Raw genomic sequence first — 20910 nt, 5'->3', positions numbered from 1 at the left:
CTGGTCTCATCTCCACATTGCATGTGCTTCCTGACGAGCTCCACATTATCTCAGATGCCTAGTGAAGGCTCTCGCCTAAACTTGCTAGGTGTTTTCCACATGACAATAAAGACTGGAGAGTTTAGACATTTGTTGTATGTACTGTAGAATAGTACTAGCTTTGTGTGTTCCTTGGGAGAATTTGGTAAGTACATTATTTTTGTAGGGTTTACAGTTCTCATAGATCTCTATTGAGAAGGACTACTTCAATTAAATTAAGCTTTTCTTTGGTCTTGGGAAGAAGACCATGTCTCTGTTCCCTTTAAAAAAATACCTTAATTGAAATCTTTGACTTGTGTTTACTTGTGAGTGTACTGCAGGTGATATAGTTTTTTTGGGGCTGTGCACAACACAACTTTAAAAATTCCCTGTAAATGCAGTATACCACTGTATGCACCACATTTCTTTATCATTATTTTTGTACAAGGCTATATTAGTGACTGTATCTTGTTTATTGAGAATATTGCTGCAGTAGATGTGGAGATGTAGCCATCTTTTTGTTTCTTTTAGTTATATACCTGGCAGTGGGATTGCCTTATAGGCATTGTGTCTTTTAGGGTTTTTTTGTTTGTTGTTGTTGTTGTTGTTGTTGTTGTTGTTTTGTTTTAGAATTGTAAAACTTTTCCCATAATGGAGCTATAACATGTGTTCCCACAGTATGTGAGAGTTCCTTGTCCATCTTGAGGACTCAGGAGGCTCAGGCAGGAAGAACAAGAGTTTATGGCCAGTTGGGTTGTGTTTGTAGTGACCAGCAGTTAAACCTACTAGAAAAGGGAAAATACTTCAGGATTTGGAGTAGGCAAAGATTATTTTTTAAAAATGAGATCCTAAATTCACAGACCACAAAGCAGCAGCAGTAACTCAAGCCTACTGTTTAAAAAAAATTAACCATTTTTAAAAATCCCCTTTCTAGATCCTCATCAACATTTGTTACTTTTTGTCTTTTTAATAGTAAAGCTGTAATACTGAATTGGAAGGACTTCTGGTTGATTTGAATTCCTTGCTGACTTGTGACTCTGTTTCCCTCATATAATTGCTAGCCATTTGTCTTGTCTTTTGAGAGATATCCACTAGCCTTTAAATTTTGTCATTTCATTACATAATCTGGGTATTATAGCTTCTGTCTGGTTAATAGTTTGCATATACTTACTTCCATTCAATAAATAATCTTTACCTACTCTAAATCCTGAAGTATTTTTCCTGTTCTAGTAGTTTTATAATCACTGGTCATATATTTGTATCTTTTGAGTTAATTGTTTAAGGTGAAACATGGTGGCTAGCTTTTATTTTTCTGCATATGTATATACATTTTCCCAACATTATTTGTTGAGCATTGTATGTTCTTATACCTTTGTCAAACTCAGGTGGCTGTGAAGACACAAATTAATTTCTGAAGTTTTTGTCATGGTCTGCTGGTTTCTGTGTCTGCATTTTGAAGTCAAAGTCTGTGGCATGTCAGCTTTGTTTGGTTTTGCTCAGGATGCTTTATTTGCTATGGATCCCATGTTGATTATGTGATTATTCTTCATAATACTATGAAGAGTGGTATTTGTAGTTTCATGGCTATTGTTTTATACCTTTAGACTGCTTTTGGTAATATGAACATTATAGCAATATTAAAGGCTGTTTCTTGAGCTTGGGATACATCTCTACCTTTTTGTATATCGTGAACTTTTTGTCACTGTCATCATTTTGATAGCAGATATATTTTACTTTCTTAGTTTAATTTATTCCTAGTTTTTCCTCCTTTAAAACATTGAATATTGGGGATGATACGGCCTCTAAAAAATGCTTTTTATGTGTGTGTGCTTGAATGTTTGTGCAAGTACCTGAGGATGTTAGAAGCAGATGCTGGATCCTCTGGAACTAGAGTTATAGTGGTTGTGAGCTGCCTGGTGTGGGTACAGGTCCTCTGCAAAGAGCAGCAAGTGCCTTGAACTGCTGAGCCATTTCTTTTAGCCATACGAGACTGCTTTTTTAAAATTTGTTTTTCAGCAAGAGTTTGTTAGTAATTGGGGGTTGGGGGGATTGTCTCTCTTTCTCCCCTCTCTTTTCTCTCTCTTTCTCATTGTGTGTGTGTGTGTTGATTTTTATATCCTGTATCCTTACCAGATTTATCAGTTCCATTGGGTTTTTGGTAGTCTTCGGGGGATTCTCTATATAAGAGCATTTAATCTGACAACAGTGTTAGCTGGCTTATGATTTTTTTTCTACTTGGGATGATGTTTATCTCTTTGTCTTACTTTATTACCATAGCAAAATTATGTTAGATATGAGTGTTGATCTTTGTATTTTCCCATCTATCAGAGGAAACACTCAACCTTTTCCCTTTAAAGCTTAAAGTTGGTTGTGCTTTTTCATACATAGCCTTTGTTATGTTGGCATATTTTCCTGCTGTGCTGAGGGTTTTTATCATGAAAGAATGTTGGATTTTATTGGGTACATTAATTAAGAGGATCATACTGTTTTGCCTTTCACTTTGTTAATGGAATGCTGCCTTAGTTACTTTCTTGTTGCTATGATAGAATCCCTGAAACAAGAGGATAGATTATTTGAGCTTACGGTTTTAAATAGTTTGGGCCATAGCTGTTTGGCCTCACAAACTTGGGCAAAACATTATGATGATGGAAATGTGAAGCAGAGGAGAGTTGTTTTATTTCATGACTAACCAGGAAACAGAATGTTGTAGGAAGTAGCCATAAATGCATATTCACAAGGACCCGCTCCCCACTGACCTGCTTCCTCCAGGTAGTCACCTCCTGGTTTCTACAACCTCCACAAATGGTGTAACCGTGCAGTAGCGATCCAAGTTCAAATCATGAGTGTATGAAGGACATTGCATATTCAAACCATCCCAGAGGCACTACCTTTATTGACTTGTAAGAATGTTCTTGCATCTCTGGGATAAACCCGATGTTTGATCTTTTCGATGTGCTGTCAGAATCGGCTTGACAGGATTTTGTTGACAATTTTTATATATGTGTTCATCAGAAATACTAGCTTGTATGCTACTTTTGCGATATGTCTTTATATGTAACTTGGTGTTTGATTAATTCTAGCCTCATAGAATAAATTGTGACATAGTCTCTTTTTTCAGTCTTTTGGAATGGTTTGAGTAAGATTGGTTTTAATTTCAGGTGTTTTGTAGATTTCTGCAGTATCTTTTTCTGCCATTCCATAATTAGTCTCACTTATTGTACCTTAAATTGCAGCCCCTTGTGTTTTCCTTGATCCCCTGATAAAAGAATTCCCTTGTTCCCCCCCTCTCCCTCATTCATGTACACCTTGGTTTATAGGAGGCAGGTGAACACATAGCTTTAACTTGTCATCTGTTCTGTGTCTTTTATTGCATGTCTACTCTCCTTATTTGTAAGACAACTATGAAACATTCTTTATTTCTCAGTTTAGAAGGGGAGATAGCTTGGTGCCTAATCAGTCTGTGTCCAGACTGCCACCCTGATGTGTGTATAATTGGAAACCTAGCAGATTGGAAACATACTGAAGGAAGTATGTCAGCTGTTAGGAGACTGAGTACCTGAGAGAGTATATAGCAGTGTTTCCCTCCTTGTGTTTGCAAAGCCCCGGTGACAGCAAACACATAATTTCTGTGTTCAGTACACTATTCTGAGACATTTTACTGCTGGTCCTGTTTTGTCCTCCTTCCACCTAGCCTAGTAAGACACACTAGAGATAAAGAGAGTCGTAAGTAAACGGAAGATGAACCAACTGACTAAATGAAGTATTGTTCAGTGGTTTCTTGTACTTGTGCTAATTTTTATTTTAAGTGTGATTTGTGTATTTAAAATACGCAATTGAGGTCTCAGTATGGGTAAGTTTTTTTTTTCTTCTGTAACACATGGATCCTAATTGTAAAAATGGTGAAACTGAACAAGAAAGAAAAGAATTAGCTGACTCAAAATATCAGCTAAATGATTCAGTTAAAAAAAAATTACTGACTATAACAACCTCAATCCTAAGAGTAATTTGGAAAAATATTAAAAAGATAGGATTGACAAGAAGATAGTGATTATACAGAGAAAATCATAGATAATAAATTGAAACATGTTTGTTCTATTGTGTTTATATTTTGCCCATGTCATATTTTGCTGTTTTTTTAACCTGTCTTCCAAGAATGAACCTTTTTTCTTTAATAAGCTGAAATTCACACATTTAGATTATAAATTACAACATGCTGAATAAGGATGTCATAAGCATTCTTGAGTATAAACCTGATATATAACTAAACTTCTAGAATGGCCATCGCTGAGTCAGAAGAAAGACTTGGATATATACCTAACAATTTAGGGGGCTATGTATACACACCTACCACCACCAGAAAGGGAATTTAATTGAATTATTCAGTATAGCTTTAAGTGTTAACCAAAACTTTATTAGATTAGGGTGTGTGATGTTTAGTGTTGCTCTTAATGTTTGTTTCCCCTCATTGGTTGCTGTCTTTATTAGGGTTTCTATTGCTGTGATGAAAGACCATGATCAAAGCAACTTGGGGAGAAAGGGTTTATTTAGTTTACACTTCATGTCACTTTTCATCATCAAAGGAAGTTAGGACAGGAATTCAAAAAGGGCAGGAACTTGGGGGCAGGAGCTGATGGAGAGGCTGTGGAGGAATGTTGCTTTCTGACTTACTCAAGCCTGCTTTCTTGTAGAATCTGGGACCACCAGCTCAGTATTGGCACCACCCTTGGTAGGCTGGGTCTTCTCCCATCGATCACTAATTAAGAAAATGTCCCACAGGCTTGCCTACAGCCTGATCTTATGGAGGCATTTTTTTAATTGAGGTTCTCTCCTGTCAGATGACTGTAGCTTGTGTCAAGTTGCCATAAAACTGTCTAGCACACTTGATTATCAAATATTTGTGTACACATTTTATATTTTGTTATAAGTTTTCTCAGCATTTCCAGTATTACACTGGAAATTCTTAAGAATTGGGATAATGTCTTCTTATTTTTCTGTGATCATTTACAGTTATCTAGAAGCTGGCTCTTTCTATAGAGAAAGTTACCTGAAGACAATGCAATAGAGATCAGAGGTAGTTTGCTAAGGAAGATATTTAACCATTTGACAAAATCATTGTCTACGATAACAATTTGGACAGTTTTCAGTTTTAGTTATTCTGGTTAGACATCTTTGTTTAGTGTCTTTGTTTCCTTGAAAATTAAAACCAATGACACCATCAGATCATTCAGTTTTTCGTTGTTCTCTTTCAGTATTAATTTTAAAGATCCACAGTTTGCTGAAGATTATGTTTTTAAAGCTGCAATGCTTCCAGGAGCAAGGTAACAACAGTAAACTACCTACCTAAGACGTGTGTTTTGTGGCAGTGTTCATCCCTGTATCCTAAATAGTGTATTTTTAAATGGCCAGAAAGCCAGCAACAGTTCTGAAACCTGGTGACTGGGAAAAATCCAGCAATGGGCGGCAATGGAAACCTCAGCTTGGCTTTAACCGAGACCGGCGGCCTGTTCACCTGGACCAGGCGGCCTTTAGAACTTTAGGGTAAGTTGTGTAATTCCTGTTTGTATATTATGAGGTTTTTGTTATTGTTTTCTTGAGTTATTCCATAAACAAGTCAGTATTACTGCTACAGATATTTAAGAGATGACACAGCATACCACTTTGTATCTAGATTAGTGATTTTGATAATCATCTTTTTCCTCCTCTTCCTGCCTTGTCTGTGTCTGTCTGTCTGTCTGTCTGTCTGTGTATATATCTCTGTCTCTATTGAGACAGTATCTCTCTGTAGCATTGGCCTGGAACTCACTACAGAGATCAAACTGACTTTAAACACCCAGAGATCCACTTGCCTCTGCCTTCAGAGTGCAGATTAACTTCTTTTTTAGATGTTCACCTCTGTATTTCCTATGTGCTGATGATATGTTGCATGAAGAGTATATTCTCCTAACAGGTTTTTATCTAGTTTTCTAACAGACAAAGGAATGAAATATTGTCTTTACTGTCAAGTTTTGGATTTGTTATGTATTATTACAAGAGTGTCTTTATGAAGTGTTAGCCAATACATTCATTAAATAAATAATTGATGACGTGTTAACCAATACATTCATTAAATAAATAAAACAAAGGCACTAGGCTCTTAAATTAGTGTTTACTTATGCATGAAAGGTGGTATATCATTGATGTTTGCATTGCCAATGTTTTGCCAGCTAAGATGTTTATTTGGTCATCTGTATTTCCTATATAAATTTGTGGTTTTTATCTTTTACCCTTATTAGCTTTTGAATTGTTTTTCTTAGCTATAGAAGAAACTATGTTTAGAGGACTTTGAAACAACGAAAGTTCAGGCTGGGATTAAAAATAGATGGTCTGGGGTGGGTGTGGTAGCACATGCCTATGGTACTTGGAAAGCTCAGGCAAGATCACAAGTCGGAAGCCAACTCAGGCTACAAAGCAAGACCCTGTTTCAAAGCAGCTTGCTGGAGGAAATGTTAATAACTCACAATTCAGGAATTAAAATAACTCATTTATAGGTATTTTGATGTTAATGAGACACCTAAAAAGTGAAAAGGTAATTCAGGCAGAAAGTTTCTAGCAGCATGTAATTTATATATCAAATAATAGAAAATTGTGGCTTAGAGGTTAAGAGTAGGATTCCTTTTTTTCTAAGCTTCTTCCTGTATTTATAAAAGTTACTATACCGTCTACATGTCAGTTCCCTAATATGTAAAGTGGATAATAATTGCACCTACCTCATGATGACAAGGTGGTGGCTAAGTAGAGTTCTGAGTTTCAAAGATATTTTATCTAAATTCTTATTACTTGGAGCTTACCTCGAGAAAATAGTTTTAAGTAGCATAGCTGTACACGTAATGTCTTGGTCACCGACATATGTAATACTAGCTCTAAATGAGAAAAGGTTTAGTAAAATATGAGACATTAACATAGTGAAATAGTCTAAAGCTTTTATGCTATTGCTATTAAGAGTAATGAAAACCACCTGGCAGTATTTGAGATGGTAAATTGAAATAGCAAAATATAGAATAGTGATTAGTAGTGACAGCAACTGAACAAATACTATGCACATCTTAATGTGGTAGATGAACATTTCCTATCACCATTACAATTGTGTATAGTTTGGAACCTTAGTTTAATTTCAAACCCCATTTTTATATTAATCAGGTCTAACAATAAAGAGGAAACTACCAATGTTTGATTTGTCAGCTTAACATATTAGTATAATCTCTGTATATAGCTCTCTCTGTTTTCTTATGTAAGGGTCTCTTTTACAGCCATGTTACACCAAGAGGCTCGGGAACGAGTGTTTATACGAACACTACACTACCACCTGCCAATTACCAGGGGAACACTTACAGGCCACTGCTGAGAGGTCAAGCTCAGATCCCAAAACTTATGTCAAGTAAGTTTTTACTGATTGGTCATTGTATATTCTAAATAAACTACGACAGCAAAGGTTGCTTTCCCATCCTCACTGCCAAGAAAGATTGTTGCTTTGATTTAGAGATAGAATTAAACATTGCTAGAAGACTTGTAAGAGAATACTTTATACAAATTCTTTCAATTACTTTCTGTCTTGTTTGTATTTAGCTTACTGAATAAGGTGAACTGAATCTTCCTTTTCTTTATTTATAAACCTATTTCTGAGTTAACCTATGCAGGAAGAGGTATGTGTTTATCCATTGATAACTAAAGTATTCAAACAGTTAAATAGGTTTATTAGATATAAAATAGTGATCATTTAGATGCTGATAGACAAAAGTATTCCTATCTTGGACCAAATTGTATGTTAGTTTTACCAAACATAAAGCCAGGTGTTAAGTAGTAATATCTCTCATCTGAAAAAACCTTGGCCTCTTTCACCTCTCAAAACCTGAGTTATAAATAGTTGATAATGCTAACCATAAAGGAAGTAGTATATTTTGATTTCCATAGTAGTGAAGGAAAATAGTTGAGTGTTACATATGCTATTTACCACTGATTTTAATTTTATTCCTACTTAATGCTACATTTGAGATCCATGGCTGTGCTTGTTCATCAGGAAGATACAGATCATGGGCCAGGTTCTCTAAACTATCTTCATATAGTTGCTACCCAACCAGACAAGGACAGCATGGGGGAGAAAAGCATTGGCAAGAAACTAGCATTTGTTATGTTTGAGGGGCATTGACACTTAAAATCTATGTTTTTAATGTTTGTAGTATTTTATAAATTAAATTCCAAAAGAAGGGTGGGAGCTGGGGATTTGGCTCAACAGCAGAGCCCTTATCTTTCTTGTCAGGGTTCTGTGTTTGATCTCTGCTACGACCTGGAATAAAAAGTGCTGCTTTAATGCAGAAAACATAAAAATCTTTAAATCTCTCCCTTCTTCCTTTCACTTCTCTACTTTCCAACTCAATTGTTATTACTATTGTTTGTTTATTTTTGAGGTAAGGTTTTGTTAGCCAGTATATAGCCCTGCTTGGCCTCAGAGTTACAGAAAATTTTCTGTTTTAGATTTCTGATGTATTCACCACACCAGACTTAAACCACTCTTGATCCGAATAATACCTCAGTGCTGTATGCCACAGAGCCAGGCGTTACTTTTAGGTATGCTGAGTAGCTAGCTGTTAGAGTGCCAGCTGCTAAAGTAGGTAATTGTTAGAAGTGTCTGTGCTCTGTGCCTGTCATGGTTTTAATGTTAGTTGATTTATAAACCATTTTCTAACTTAAAGCACAGACGTTTGGATATAGGACATGAGAAGAAATAGGTTCTGAAGGTCTCATTTCTCTCAGGACTCACTTGTTATCAGGTATGGTGTCTGATTGTGTGACTTTGCTGGTTTGCATGACTCTCTGAAATTGATTACAATGCCATCACTCTCAGAGGACATGGTTCAAATCCCAGCACTTATGTGGTAGCTCACAGCCATCAGTAACTCCAGTTTCAGGGAATCTGCTATTTTCTTCTAGACTTTGACAGCATAGCACGCACATTGTAGACAGATGTGTGAAAGTAAAACATCCATAACAGATAAATAAAAATAAATCTTAGCACACGCGCATGCGTGCACGCACACAGGAAAAGCATAATACCAAAACTTAGTTGCTTTGGGTTTACTAGCATACATCCTAGCAGATTGGTGGAACAAAGGTGGGAGTAAGATTCCACAAATTTGAGGTCAGACTGAGTCACAGAGGGAGACCTTGTTTCAACAAAACCCAAACCCACAAAACAAAGTGTAAAATATCCCTCTTTGGTAAGTGCTAGCCTAGGTTAGTGGTGCTTTGCTTAACAGGAGTTCATAACCCATAGAACATCACTAATTATAAATTATAAATTTGAAGTTTTGGTTAGAAACTGTTTTATTTTAGTAAAATTGAAAACTAAGCCACTTAACTTTTCAAAAGCATTTTTCGTGTCATAATTATTTTATTTAATATGGTATGGTGTAAAATACACTGAAGATGAACCATTTGGTCAAAGTGCCTCTTCTATCAGCTGGTGTCTCTTATTGTTGGTCTTTAGTTTACCTTTAATGTGACAGCTTGGGTCACATTATATATAATTAATTCTTTGTTTTTTGATAACTTTTTGGAATCGGGTGTAGACCTGAGTAGTCAATATGAATAAAGCATCAGGTTTTGCATTCTAGAGAAAGTGGCACGTGACTTCTCTTCATTTTGATCAGCAAACTTGTCACTTATCTGCATTTGAAAAGTGACTTGTTATTATTGCAATCAGTTAACGTGAAATCTTTTCTGTGATTGCCATGCTGATTAAGTAAATTGTCACTTGAGAAACTGTTGTTGAAGCTGGTTTATGTGGCCTTAGAGCTCTAGAAAAGGGATACTACCTTTTTAAAGACCAAAGGAAAAATATTAACTGCCCCTTCCTTGTTCTTGTGCCTTCTGAAGTGCAACTCATTGTCTCGTAGGTTTTTTTCCTCCCACTCAAAAAGATCTTCTGTTAGAGTCATACAAATGAATGGTAATAAGTGTGTTTTACTGTCTGCTTCATTACTTATAAGCCAAGAAATATTTCTACTTTATGAATACTTAAGAGCTATGTGTATTACTTAGAGCTACATGAAAAAATTTGTTTAAAGGTGGCTTTGAAAATATTTGTGGCTGTTTTTTACTTTTCTTTTTGGATTAAAAGCAAAGAATGTTTAATAATATATGAGAGAAAAATTTTAAATTTTATATTATTAGTTCAAGTTTTAGCAAAACACTATTTTTGCTAATGTTAAGATTATGTGAAAAAGGGTTGTTCTGAAAATGAGAATTAAATATGGAAGCACTTGATGTACCTGCAAATGGTGACATGGGAATGAATGTTTGTCACTATTTTCTAGCACTTATAGACTGTTAGGAAATGCTCGCCCTTGATGCTTCTGTGTTACTGTATTAGTTCTTAAAAATAATCTTATGGTTAATTTAATGTACATCATGTTTGAATTTAATATATGTGAAGAGATGGTTGAGATGCCATTATCCTCCAATTACATACTTTCTAGGAGAAAATAAACATTTTCCCCCTTCATTTTCAGAAAACATTAGGGTAAATGGCTCTTGAAAGTTTATTTTAATGTGCATATGTCCTTTTCATTGCCTTTAGTTGATCTTGAATAAATCGGGTTTTCATGTGAAAGCTTTTCTAAGTATTGTGTAGGGTATGCATTCTGTGGTTATTAGGATACACCATGGAACCAGACTTAGAGAATGAAGTCTTAATGATAAACATGTTTCCAGGGTGAAGCGCAGGCATGCAAAGTAGAGCTGAACAGCATCTGAATCAGTCATTCTGGTGGTTTGGTTTTGTTTACTTTTGTCGGTCTTTTACCTAATTTTGTAAATGTAAAGACATAAAAAATACAAGTTTTTAAACATTTTAACGGATTCTTACTAATTTTTGTATACCATCTGAATAGGTCATTGGTCGTCAAGTTTAACGAAGAAATCAGAAAAAGTACAAATAATTTATTTTAATTTTCAGTGGTCTATTTTCTCATAGATTGCAGGTCATTGTTTAGTAAATGTCCTAAGTTTTCCATCTAAGGAAGCCTCACAAAGGAAACAATTGTCATTCTTATATGAATTTCTAGGCTTTACCTGTTTAAGATTTCCTTTGGGGTTAAAGTTTAGTTCACTTGGTAATTGGTCCTGCCTAAAGCCCTGGGCTCCATTTTTCAGCACCATATTTACCAGGCATGGTCCTGTAGCTCACTCTAATACCAAACAAATAGAGGCAAGAGGATCAAAAGTTCAAGGTCATCTTGGCTACTTAGATTATGAGGCTAGCCTGAGATACATGAGACCCTGTCTCAAAAGATAAGATAAAATACTGATTTTTCTGACAATTTCTAGTCTGAATCATTCTGGTCCCAGAATAAGGAACTTTGTTCTCCCATTTCTGTGACCTGCATAATTAGCTTCCAGAATTTCCACTGAGGTTTTGAGCCCTATTTTACATCTTTGGACCATTTGGAAGCTTTTTCTACATTGTGACTCAGCTTTACTGCTAGTGATATCATTTTTAAGCAGTAAAACAGGATATAATTCAGCTAGAGAGACTACTTGCTTTTCTGGTGAAGGACTTCCTCTCCTTTTTGAAAGAGGAGCCCCCTAGTTTGGTGCTGGAAACTGTGCAGGTTGGTACCAGTTATTGGGTAGTATGGCCATATCTAGAGAACAACCCCAGGCTGGCTTTCTCAGACCTGTGGAGCAGGGCAGGAAGCTCAGAGCAGAGGATGCCAGCTGTGTCATGCTACAGTCATCAGTTATCACATACTTTAACTTGGCCCATTTGTGCTTTATAAAAAAGTTAAAAGCATTAATCCTTTTGGATTCTTTTTCTTTTGTAATACCAAATTGTACATTTTTGGTTTTTAACTAGGTCTAAGCTTTCGTTTCTTCTTTTAGAAAGCAATTTTGAAAAGCATGGTTTTAGTTTGTGTTTCCATTACACTGTATGCCTGAAAATGTTTTGGTAAGCTGTGTTCTTGCTCCTGGTAGTCTGGAGGTGGCCACTGTCCTCACATAGTGAATGCACAACTTTTAGACCTAGCTGTTTTAATCAGGTCACATCAGATCATGCTAGAGGCAGATGATAACTGGAAGGCAGAAGTCAGGAGCAGTGGTTGGTTGATACTACCCTCTTTGAGTGTTTTAAATGTGAATGCTGAGCCTGACCAGGACTTGATGGACCTTTCCTTCATTGTAATGTTCAGTTTATGTAGGAGAGCAGCAGCCATTTGGTTTTATCTAAGTAGATAAAACTGCCAGTTCTGCTTTGCAATAATGGGGTGGGGGTGGGGGGTTGATGATGAGGAAACTACAGAAAAATAGGGGGTTCTTTCATTAGCTTTTCTCGATGGTATGTTTTGGAAAGATTGTATGCTTTCTATTTGATGGTGTTGCAGTTGGCACACTCATGAGACAAGTGTCATAGTTCCATTAGAATTAATCCTACTAGTTCAGTGTACAGTCATGAAAAAGGCTGAGATCCTTTCTTTTTTTTTTATAACATTTAAAGTACACATAAAAAGTCTATGTATGTGATACATAGCCACGCACTACAGGAAGTGAGAGAGAAGTGTAAGTATAGCTAAGGTTGTTACCAAAACTGCCTTGTTAGCCACAAAAATATAACCAGCGAGAGTCTGTGCTAATTCTTTCTGTTGGTTATTTTCCATTAATGGCTAATTCTGATTCTGGCTCGCTTACTTGGTTTACATGCTATCTCCTTCCTTTTTCAGGGACTTTGAATTATAACCCATGTTGGCAGGTGATGGTAGACGCTTTCGCAAGCATTTTGTCAACTCCTCCCATTTATTTTCCAGATATGAGGCCCCAAGATTCCTGGCGAGGTCCTCCTCCTCTTTTCCAGCAGCATAGATTTGAGAGGTAATGCTAAATAAAGCTTTTGTGCTTTAGATGCTTCCTGTATTGATATCTGGGGTATGCTGCTTACTTATAAACCAAACGTACCTGGTTGGAAAGAATGCTTTTTCTCACCTCAAATATTTTTTTTGCACTTGTTTTTAGGAAATATGTAATCAATCCTTTGTTAAATGCTCTTGTTTATATAGTTTCCTGCGTTTCTTGATTTTCTTGGACTTTATCTTATTGATGCATTGAGGTAGTCTAAAAAAATGCAACACAGAGCTTAAAATTGTATTAGGTTTTTGTCAAGCTAAACAAATTTCTCTTTAGCAGGGTTGTGCAGTTTAATGAGGCATAACTAATGGTGTTCCACTTTTATCACGTCTGCCAGCAGCACAGCGTTAGTACAGACCAGCTATTGATTCTTACCACAGACCTCTTCAAGTTCTAATCAGCTTCTTTGGTACAACTTTTTCAGGGCTGACAGGCCTATTGTAGGGCAGTGTCACTGTAGGTCAGTAGTTATTAGTTGCCACTGAAAACAGTTTCTTTAACTACTTAAGACTGAACTGAATTAAATGCAGAAGGGACTCGGAAGAGGATTATGGGATCTGCAGTCTAATAAGTACCATGGACTAGGAAGAATGTGACATGGTTTAATAACAAGGGATGTTTGACATGTGTTCTGTCACTCATAAGTTCTGTGTTCCTAAGTCAGATGAACCTGCCATGAGAAGTCAGATGGGCATGTTATGAATAATTATATTATCATCTGTAGAATCATTTATTTAAGAGTGTAATGTATTGTTCCAAGCTGGTTTTGACAGCATCAATAAATGTAAAAGCAAATGGAGTTTCATGAAAGTAAAGCTTCCTTTCTCACATTCCCAGTTACAATCTGTTTTTACTTTGCTGAGTTAGCCATTTTCATCTGTTCACATCTTCAATGAATGGAGTGCATTAACAAATGGTTCCAGAAATAGTGCTCTTCTTGCACAAATACTTAGCAGCTCTTGACCTCTTCCAAAATTGCCTTCTGTTGTTTTCTTCAAGATTGCTACAAAAATTTGTGTAACTCACCTGATAGTGTCAGCCACCTCATGCAAATCATATTTTAAATCGAATATGATTGGTAAGTATATGTTGTACATGCACAAAGAATACTGCACATACTATTTAATTATCATCAAAATAGCCCAGGCTGACCTCGAACTTCCAGTCCTCCTGCCTTACTTAGTCTCTCAAGTCTGAGAGTAGGGATTATAGGTATGCGCCACCATGACTAGCTTAACACCGTTTTAAAACAAATAAAGGGATAAATTCTTCTAAATTGTTATATTTGTTTTTTTCATATCATTCTTAACTTCTTCAGTATGTTAATAAAAATTTCCAATGTGTTTCTTCACATTATCAGCACTGTGTTAAAATCTTCTCATAGATATGCTGTTAATTTTCATTATTACAGAAACTGAGACACATTCAGTAGCTTATCCAAGGTCAGTCTTCCATGTTTCTCGTTACCAAGAAATGTTTTAGTAGAACAGAACTCATCGGACTATTTACTCTGAACATAATTTAAAGCCACAGCACATCAAAGGAAAGGAAAGATTAGCCTCCACTTCTGGGGCTCTATCTGTAGTTGCAGCAGCTTTCCTTCTGGTCTGTACACATGGAAAGTTGGTCTAGGACTGCCATCTGTATCCTCTTCCTTGCTCTGCTGTTTTATCATTTTCTTGTTCTTATTCTATCCTCACCAAGAACTGTTATTACCCTGACTTTGTGAACCCAGAAGTAAGGAACATTTTGTTTGGGTTTTTGTGGGGTGGGTGGGTAGTTTTAGATACTTTAACATCATCCCTGAAAGAAAAAGTTAAAGATAAGCATTTATAGAATCATTAATTGTTATTTAGGGAATGGAACTCTTTATTTTTGGAGGTAGGATCTCACTATATGGCCACATTGGTCTGTAACTTGCACTCTTTCTGCCTCAGCCTCCCAGGTACTAGTGAAGGAAACCATTTTATTCTCTTAAACTTCTTTAGCTAATAAGTGGTCACAGCTTATTGCTCATTTCCATAGCCCTTGTCATTCTCGATGGTCAGACCTTACAAGACAGAGTAGGAACCATTTTTTACTTTACCAAAAGATTATAGATAACAGATGGTGGTAGTCTTATGAGAGTCAGGTTTCTCTAATCCTTAGTTTAGAGCATTTCTAGTGTACTATTTTGGGGCATTGTTAAGAATCCTATTAAAACATGACTTTTGAGTGTCTCTTGTTCCTAAACTATAGTATATTGTCTTGAATTATTTCTTCCCTTGGGACAGTACTTAAATCTATATATATCCCTTTGACCTAAAAATACAGCTGGTTGAGGGCTCAGTGGATAAAAGCAACAGTCACCAAGCCTGACAACCTGATTTGTGTCCCCAGGACTCAGTGGTGGAAGAACACTAATTCCTGCAAGTTGTCTTCTAACCTCACACATATATATACACACAGGCAAATGTGAACACACAAAAATAAATACACGTGATTTCCTTAAGAAAAAAAAAAATCAGTAAGAGAGAGGCATGGTTGGGGCTGGTGAGATGGCTCAGCAGGTAAGAGCACCCGACTGCTCTTCCAAAGGTCCTGAGTTCAAATCCCAGCAAACACATGGTGGTTCACAACCATCTGTAATGAGGTCTGACGCCCTCTTCTGGTGTGTCTGAAGACAGCTACAGTGTACTTACATATAATAAATAAATAAATCTTTAAAAAAAAAAAGAGAGATAGGCATGGTGGCATGTATCTGTTATCTGGGCACTGAGAAGGTTGAGACAGAAAGATTTGTTTCAAAAACAAGCCATTGTTCCTCTTTCCCAAACAGAATAACTTGTAGTTAATGGTGCTGACTCTATGCAGGACTAGCCAGCATTTGAGTTTCTTTTCAGCCTGTACAACACAGCCGTTCACTTTAATTTTTTTACTTGTGGTTACTCAACTAAATTATGGGGGAAAAAAATCTTTAAACAATATGATTAACCACCATACAAATTTAAACTATCCAAATCGGTGGGCCTTAGTTACCATCTACTCTATAGAGCAATAATTTGGGAGCTTAAGAATATTGTTGTCAGCCGGGCACGGTGGCACACGCCTTTAATCCAGCACTTGGGAGGCAGAGGCAGGCGGATTTCTGAGTGCAAGGCCAGCCTGGTCTACAGAGTGAGTTCCGGGACAGCCAGGGCTACACAGAGAAACCCTGTCTCAGGAAAAAAAAAAAAAGATTACTGTTGTCAATACAGAAGTGGATGCTCACAGTCATCTATTGGATGGAATACAGGGCCCCCAATGAAGGAGCTAGAGAAAGTACCCAAGGAGCTAAAGGAGTCTGCAACCCTATAGGTGGAACAACAATATGAATTAACCAGTACCCCCAGAGCTCGTGCCTCTAGCTGCATATGTAGCAGAAGATGGCCAGTCGACCATCATTGGGAAGAGAGGCCCCTAGGTCTTTGCAAACTTTATATGCCTCAGTACAGGGGAACGCCAGGGCCAAGAAGTGGGAGTGGGTGGGTAGGGGAGCAGAGTTGGGGGGAGGGTATAGGGACTTTTGGGATAGCATTTGAAATGTAAATGAAGAAAATATCTAAGAAAAAATTTTATAAAAGAATATTGTTGTCACTGCAGTAGCAAGTAGTGCCTTGCCTTATAAGTTACCTCAGTTTATAACCACTAACTCTTGCATTTATTTATTTATTTATTTATGCCTTTTTGTGTTTGTTTTTGTTTTTTGTTTTGTTTTGATATTTGAGACAGTTTCTTAGTGTAGTTCTGGCTAGCCTGGAACTCACTCTGTACAACAGGCTGGCCTTGAACTTACAGAGATCTGCCTGCATCTCCCTCCCAAGTGCTGAGATTAAAGGGCTGCACAACCACCACCTCGTATTTTTATTTTGCTTTTTTTTTTTTTTTTTTTTTGGAGACAGTTCCCACTATGTAGTCTAGCCTAGAACTTGCTAAGTAGACCTTAAATTCACAGAGATCCAATTGCCTCTGCCTCCAGATCAAAGGTGTGCACCACCACATGTAGTCCTATTTATTAGAAGTTAGGGAAGGCCAACCTTAGGGTTTCCACCTCGCATTTTAGAAACATTGTTTCAAAGTTTCAGTTTGCTTATATTTGTAAATTAATATAATTAACATAAAAATGATTGTTGATGGTAAATAAATACAGGTGTTGTTGCCAGCAAACAGAAAATGGTAGTATATACCACTGTTACATTGTTCTTTCTCTTGAAATTTTATTACTAATGATTTTCATCATAGAAATTATCTTTGATCCAAAACATTAGTGATTATTTTGAACAAAAAGAAAATTTGTATGTTTTATACTATGGGTTTGCCTTCTAACTTTAGAATATAAAAAATGCTTTTAAATTTTATTTACAGTTTATATTATGCTAACGAAATTCCATGAAATTCACTAAGACTAAAAAGAAAAATGCCTGACAGTACAGGGTCTGAGCTGCAGTTTTGGTTTGTAGGCTTTGCACATGTGTCCCACATTGATGATCCCTGATGGTATCCATCACCAGCAGGTCCCTGAGCTCGGCAGAGGTCAGAAGAGTCCGTCCTTATGTGTGCACAGAGCTGTTCTTCTCAGTCAGACGGGGCATTCGTGCCAGAATTCATTCGTACTGATAATAACCTCAAGATAATTATAAGTCGTAACCATCGGCACCTCACTCTGACTTTGAACTGACTCTGAATCACATGCAGTGTGCTGTATCTGAGCTCTGGGTTCACTCCTGTCTATAAAGAGTTGCTTTGCCCTTCCTTGAGTCTTCAGACAGCTGTTGTCTTTGAACTGTTACACAAGAATAATTATTTCGCTTTTTTGTTGTTTTGATTTAGGAAGGCTTGTTGTAACTGAAGGGAAAGTAGAATAGCTTCAGATTTGAATAGCTAACTGTAAGAAGAATTAGTCTACTATCCAATGAGCCCAACTTCAGGCTTTTATCCTTAACATTTTCTCTCCCACAAAGAAGTGAAATTCATATGCTGATATCATTATAGTGAAAGCTGGCTATTCAGAACCTTGGTGAATATAAGAAATTTTACTGAGTTCTTCCTGGCATCATCTTTGGCCCCAAAATTTCTAATGTTAAAGTATACAGGAACATTTTTTTGTTTGTTTATTTTTTTGTGACTGTAAGTAGAAGTTAAAAACTTCTTATTGGGAAAGTTCCATTTTAAATGGTGATTATTGTCTTTAGAAATATCTTTGTTACATTGTTTATGTGACAGGTTTTAATTAAGTTATGATTTAATGCCTTCTACCTGTTGTTGTGTATCTAAAAGTTAAAATAGGCACTTGAAGACAATTAAAACATGTCTTTCAACTAGTAATCTGGGACAGCAAACTGGGTTATAATAGCTGTTGAATCTGTGTTCCCATGTAAACTGTACACCAAATGCCAGTCAGCCCATGCCAATTAGTGCTCATGTTGCTAGGTCACCATGGTCAATTGAAAACTGCATCAATAGAACTTGAAAAGGTTTCTTCACCATCAGACCTTCTGACATATTGAGCAGAATAATGGATGGGAAAAAACTGCCAAGTTCCCTACCCTGGATTCAAAATACTGAGCAGTAAGAATTCACTTGCAACCTGCAATTAACTAGAAAGAATAGAATCTAAGAACGAGTCAGACATTGTTTAAAATAAAGCCTCTTTCTCCTACTTGAACATGTTTACTTTTTTGGACAGCATCATAAATGTAATCAGCTTGCTGATTGTGGATCCAGATACAAAGAAACTTCACATTTAAAACCATAAAAAATATTTTATAAAAGTTTATCAGCTGGCTTTTTGCATCCCCCTTTAAAAAATTATTTATTGCGTTATGTGCATACTAATGTGGTGGTGGTGGTGGGATATTACCTCATGTGGAGATTCCAGCTTGGGTTCTGGGGATTGAACTTGGGTCATCAGACTTGTAAGGCAGGCACTTGGACCCTCTGAGCCATCAGCTGTAAACATCCCTTTTAATAAATTGTGGTGTTTTATGGAATGCAGTACACGTCACTGGTTACCTGAGACACAAAGGCCATCATACTACACATTCTGTATATCACATCGAGGTAAATTGAGTTGTCTTAAATGTAGGAGGAGATAACCTGTCCATTTTAGGCTTGTGTTGTAAAATAAAGCAGGCTTCACTTCTGATATAAATGTCTTTTTACAGAAGTGTTGGAGCTGAACCTCTACTGCCATGGAACCGGATGATCCAGAACCAAAATGCAGCCTTTCAGCCAAATCAGTACCAGATGCTGGGAGGACCTGGAGGCTATCCACCCAGACGGGACGACCATCGAGGAGGGAGACAGGTAAGAAATACAATGTGGGCTGTAGAGGGAAAGCAGCATACTGCGCACTGTTCCGTTTGTCTCTTAGGGATTCATATGTTGTTACCAGTATTTCTGGAGAAATTGTTAATCGAGCAGCTTACGTGAACTCCTGTCATCATTAAACACACATTGATGTCAAGCATCTCACCTAAATAGTTTATATATGGGAGGTCTTCAAGACTTCCATCCTAGGAGCCCCCTTTATCATAGCTGTCAGTGGTGATTAACAGGAGTCACAGTCACCAAAACACTTCTTTTTAGCTTAGAGGATATTGTATTATTAAACTAGGTCTGTCATTAACAAATGAAGACTGCCTGGAAGCTGAAAGTAAATTAAATAAGTAAAATAAAATAAAATAAAACTAACACAAAAGTGCTTGTTTACTGGTTGTCTTTATTCATCCTAGAATTTTCTTAACTGATTGTCGTTGAGTCCCTCCTTGTGGAAGCAGATTTTTCCACACATTTTTCTGCTTGCTAAATGAAAAGTGCCATGTGATGCAGAAGAGCATTATAATTCATAGATACATTGAGGTGATGTAGCTTTGTCTTCTTAATTCCATTCAGTCTTAGCAAGTTAAAGCTGAGGTCTGTTTAATATGATCCCCCTAGCCATCTGTGAGCCTGAGCAGGATTCGTACTTTAATCCAATCCTTGGTAGGGGACAGGGTTTGGAACACTGCAACTCCGCTGTGTAGTCTTCCTGGAGTTAGGCGCCTGCAGTGCATGAGGAGTTTTAAATTGCTTACTTGGTGTTGCCTGCAGGCCTTGGCAGTACTTTGTATATTAGTTTTCTACTTTCTTTTTCTTACTTTGTGCCCCCACCCCTTTAATCCAAGATCTCTGACATGGAAGGAAAACCATTTGATACCTTAAAAGTGTATTTTTGTAAGCCTGTTTCAACTATACAAGAAAATGGTCACCTTAATTACTTACAGTCAATGCCCTTTGAGAAAATTTTGTTTGATTCATTTAAATCATTCCACAGAATTTACATTTTTTTCTACCCAACACCTTTGAAAAGTCCTATTAGGAAATTACTGCTGTCTGTGCTACTGGAGTTTAGGTGGCACTAGGCAGTTAAAATAACAGCATTTTAAGATGAAGACATGAGAAACCATGGAAGATTCTGTGTGCAGTTACTTCGTTTTACAGTCAGGAACTGAAAGCCTGTGATCTCATAGTTTGGAGGCAGAGCTGGGGACACTGAACCCCAGTTAGTTCATCTTTCCTCAGGAAGTGGCCAAGGAGATTTTCCTTTTGGAGGGACTCTGCTGTTGGAAAAGGTGAAATTCTTTGCTGAGAAGATATGTAAACAAGTTGGAAGATTCTTTTTTGGAAATAACTCATTCGTTTTAGTCATGTTTCCATGTAGTGTTTGTTAAATTGCAACTATTGAAGTTAGAGTTTATTGTTAAAGGGAATGATGCTTTCATTTTATTTGTAGTGACCTTAATATATCTCAACACGTCCTTAGCCCACATTGCAGCCTCCAGGATCTGTCATGCCATAGAGTGAGTGTAAGCTGTTTAAGTGATCAACTAGAACCTCGAGTCCTAAGTAGGAAGCTCCTCTTCCCTTTAGCCCCAAACCCGTGCCACACCCACCCAGCAG

General features: G+C 36.9%; 1 protein-coding gene and 1 pseudogene across 1 annotated transcript in view; one reads left to right on the top strand and one right to left on the bottom strand.

Annotated features, from left to right (window-relative positions):
• LOC110289197 (glyceraldehyde-3-phosphate dehydrogenase-like) overlaps positions 1-20910 on the bottom strand; it is a 542712-nt pseudogene that overhangs the window by 301142 nt on the left and 220660 nt on the right.
• The window catches only part of Xrn2 (5'-3' exoribonuclease 2), a 65249-nt gene that overhangs the window by 42081 nt on the left and 2258 nt on the right, over positions 1-20910 (top strand). The window contains exons 25-29 of the mRNA XM_021183010.3: positions 5268-5336; positions 5425-5556; positions 7305-7432; positions 12855-12918; positions 19134-19275. Coding sequence (XP_021038669.1) covers positions 5268-5336; positions 5425-5556; positions 7305-7432; positions 12855-12918; positions 19134-19275 — 535 coding nt within the window. The remainder of the gene's footprint in view (positions 1-5267; positions 5337-5424; positions 5557-7304; positions 7433-12854; positions 12919-19133; positions 19276-20910) is intronic.

The sequence above is a fragment of the Mus caroli genome, unplaced genomic scaffold, assembly GCF_978045245.1.
Source record: "Mus caroli unplaced genomic scaffold, Mus_caroli_1 scaffold_2, whole genome shotgun sequence".
In the NCBI taxonomy this organism is placed as follows: domain Eukaryota; kingdom Metazoa; phylum Chordata; class Mammalia; order Rodentia; family Muridae; genus Mus; species Mus caroli.
This window is presented reverse-complemented; position numbering and strand designations above follow the sequence as displayed.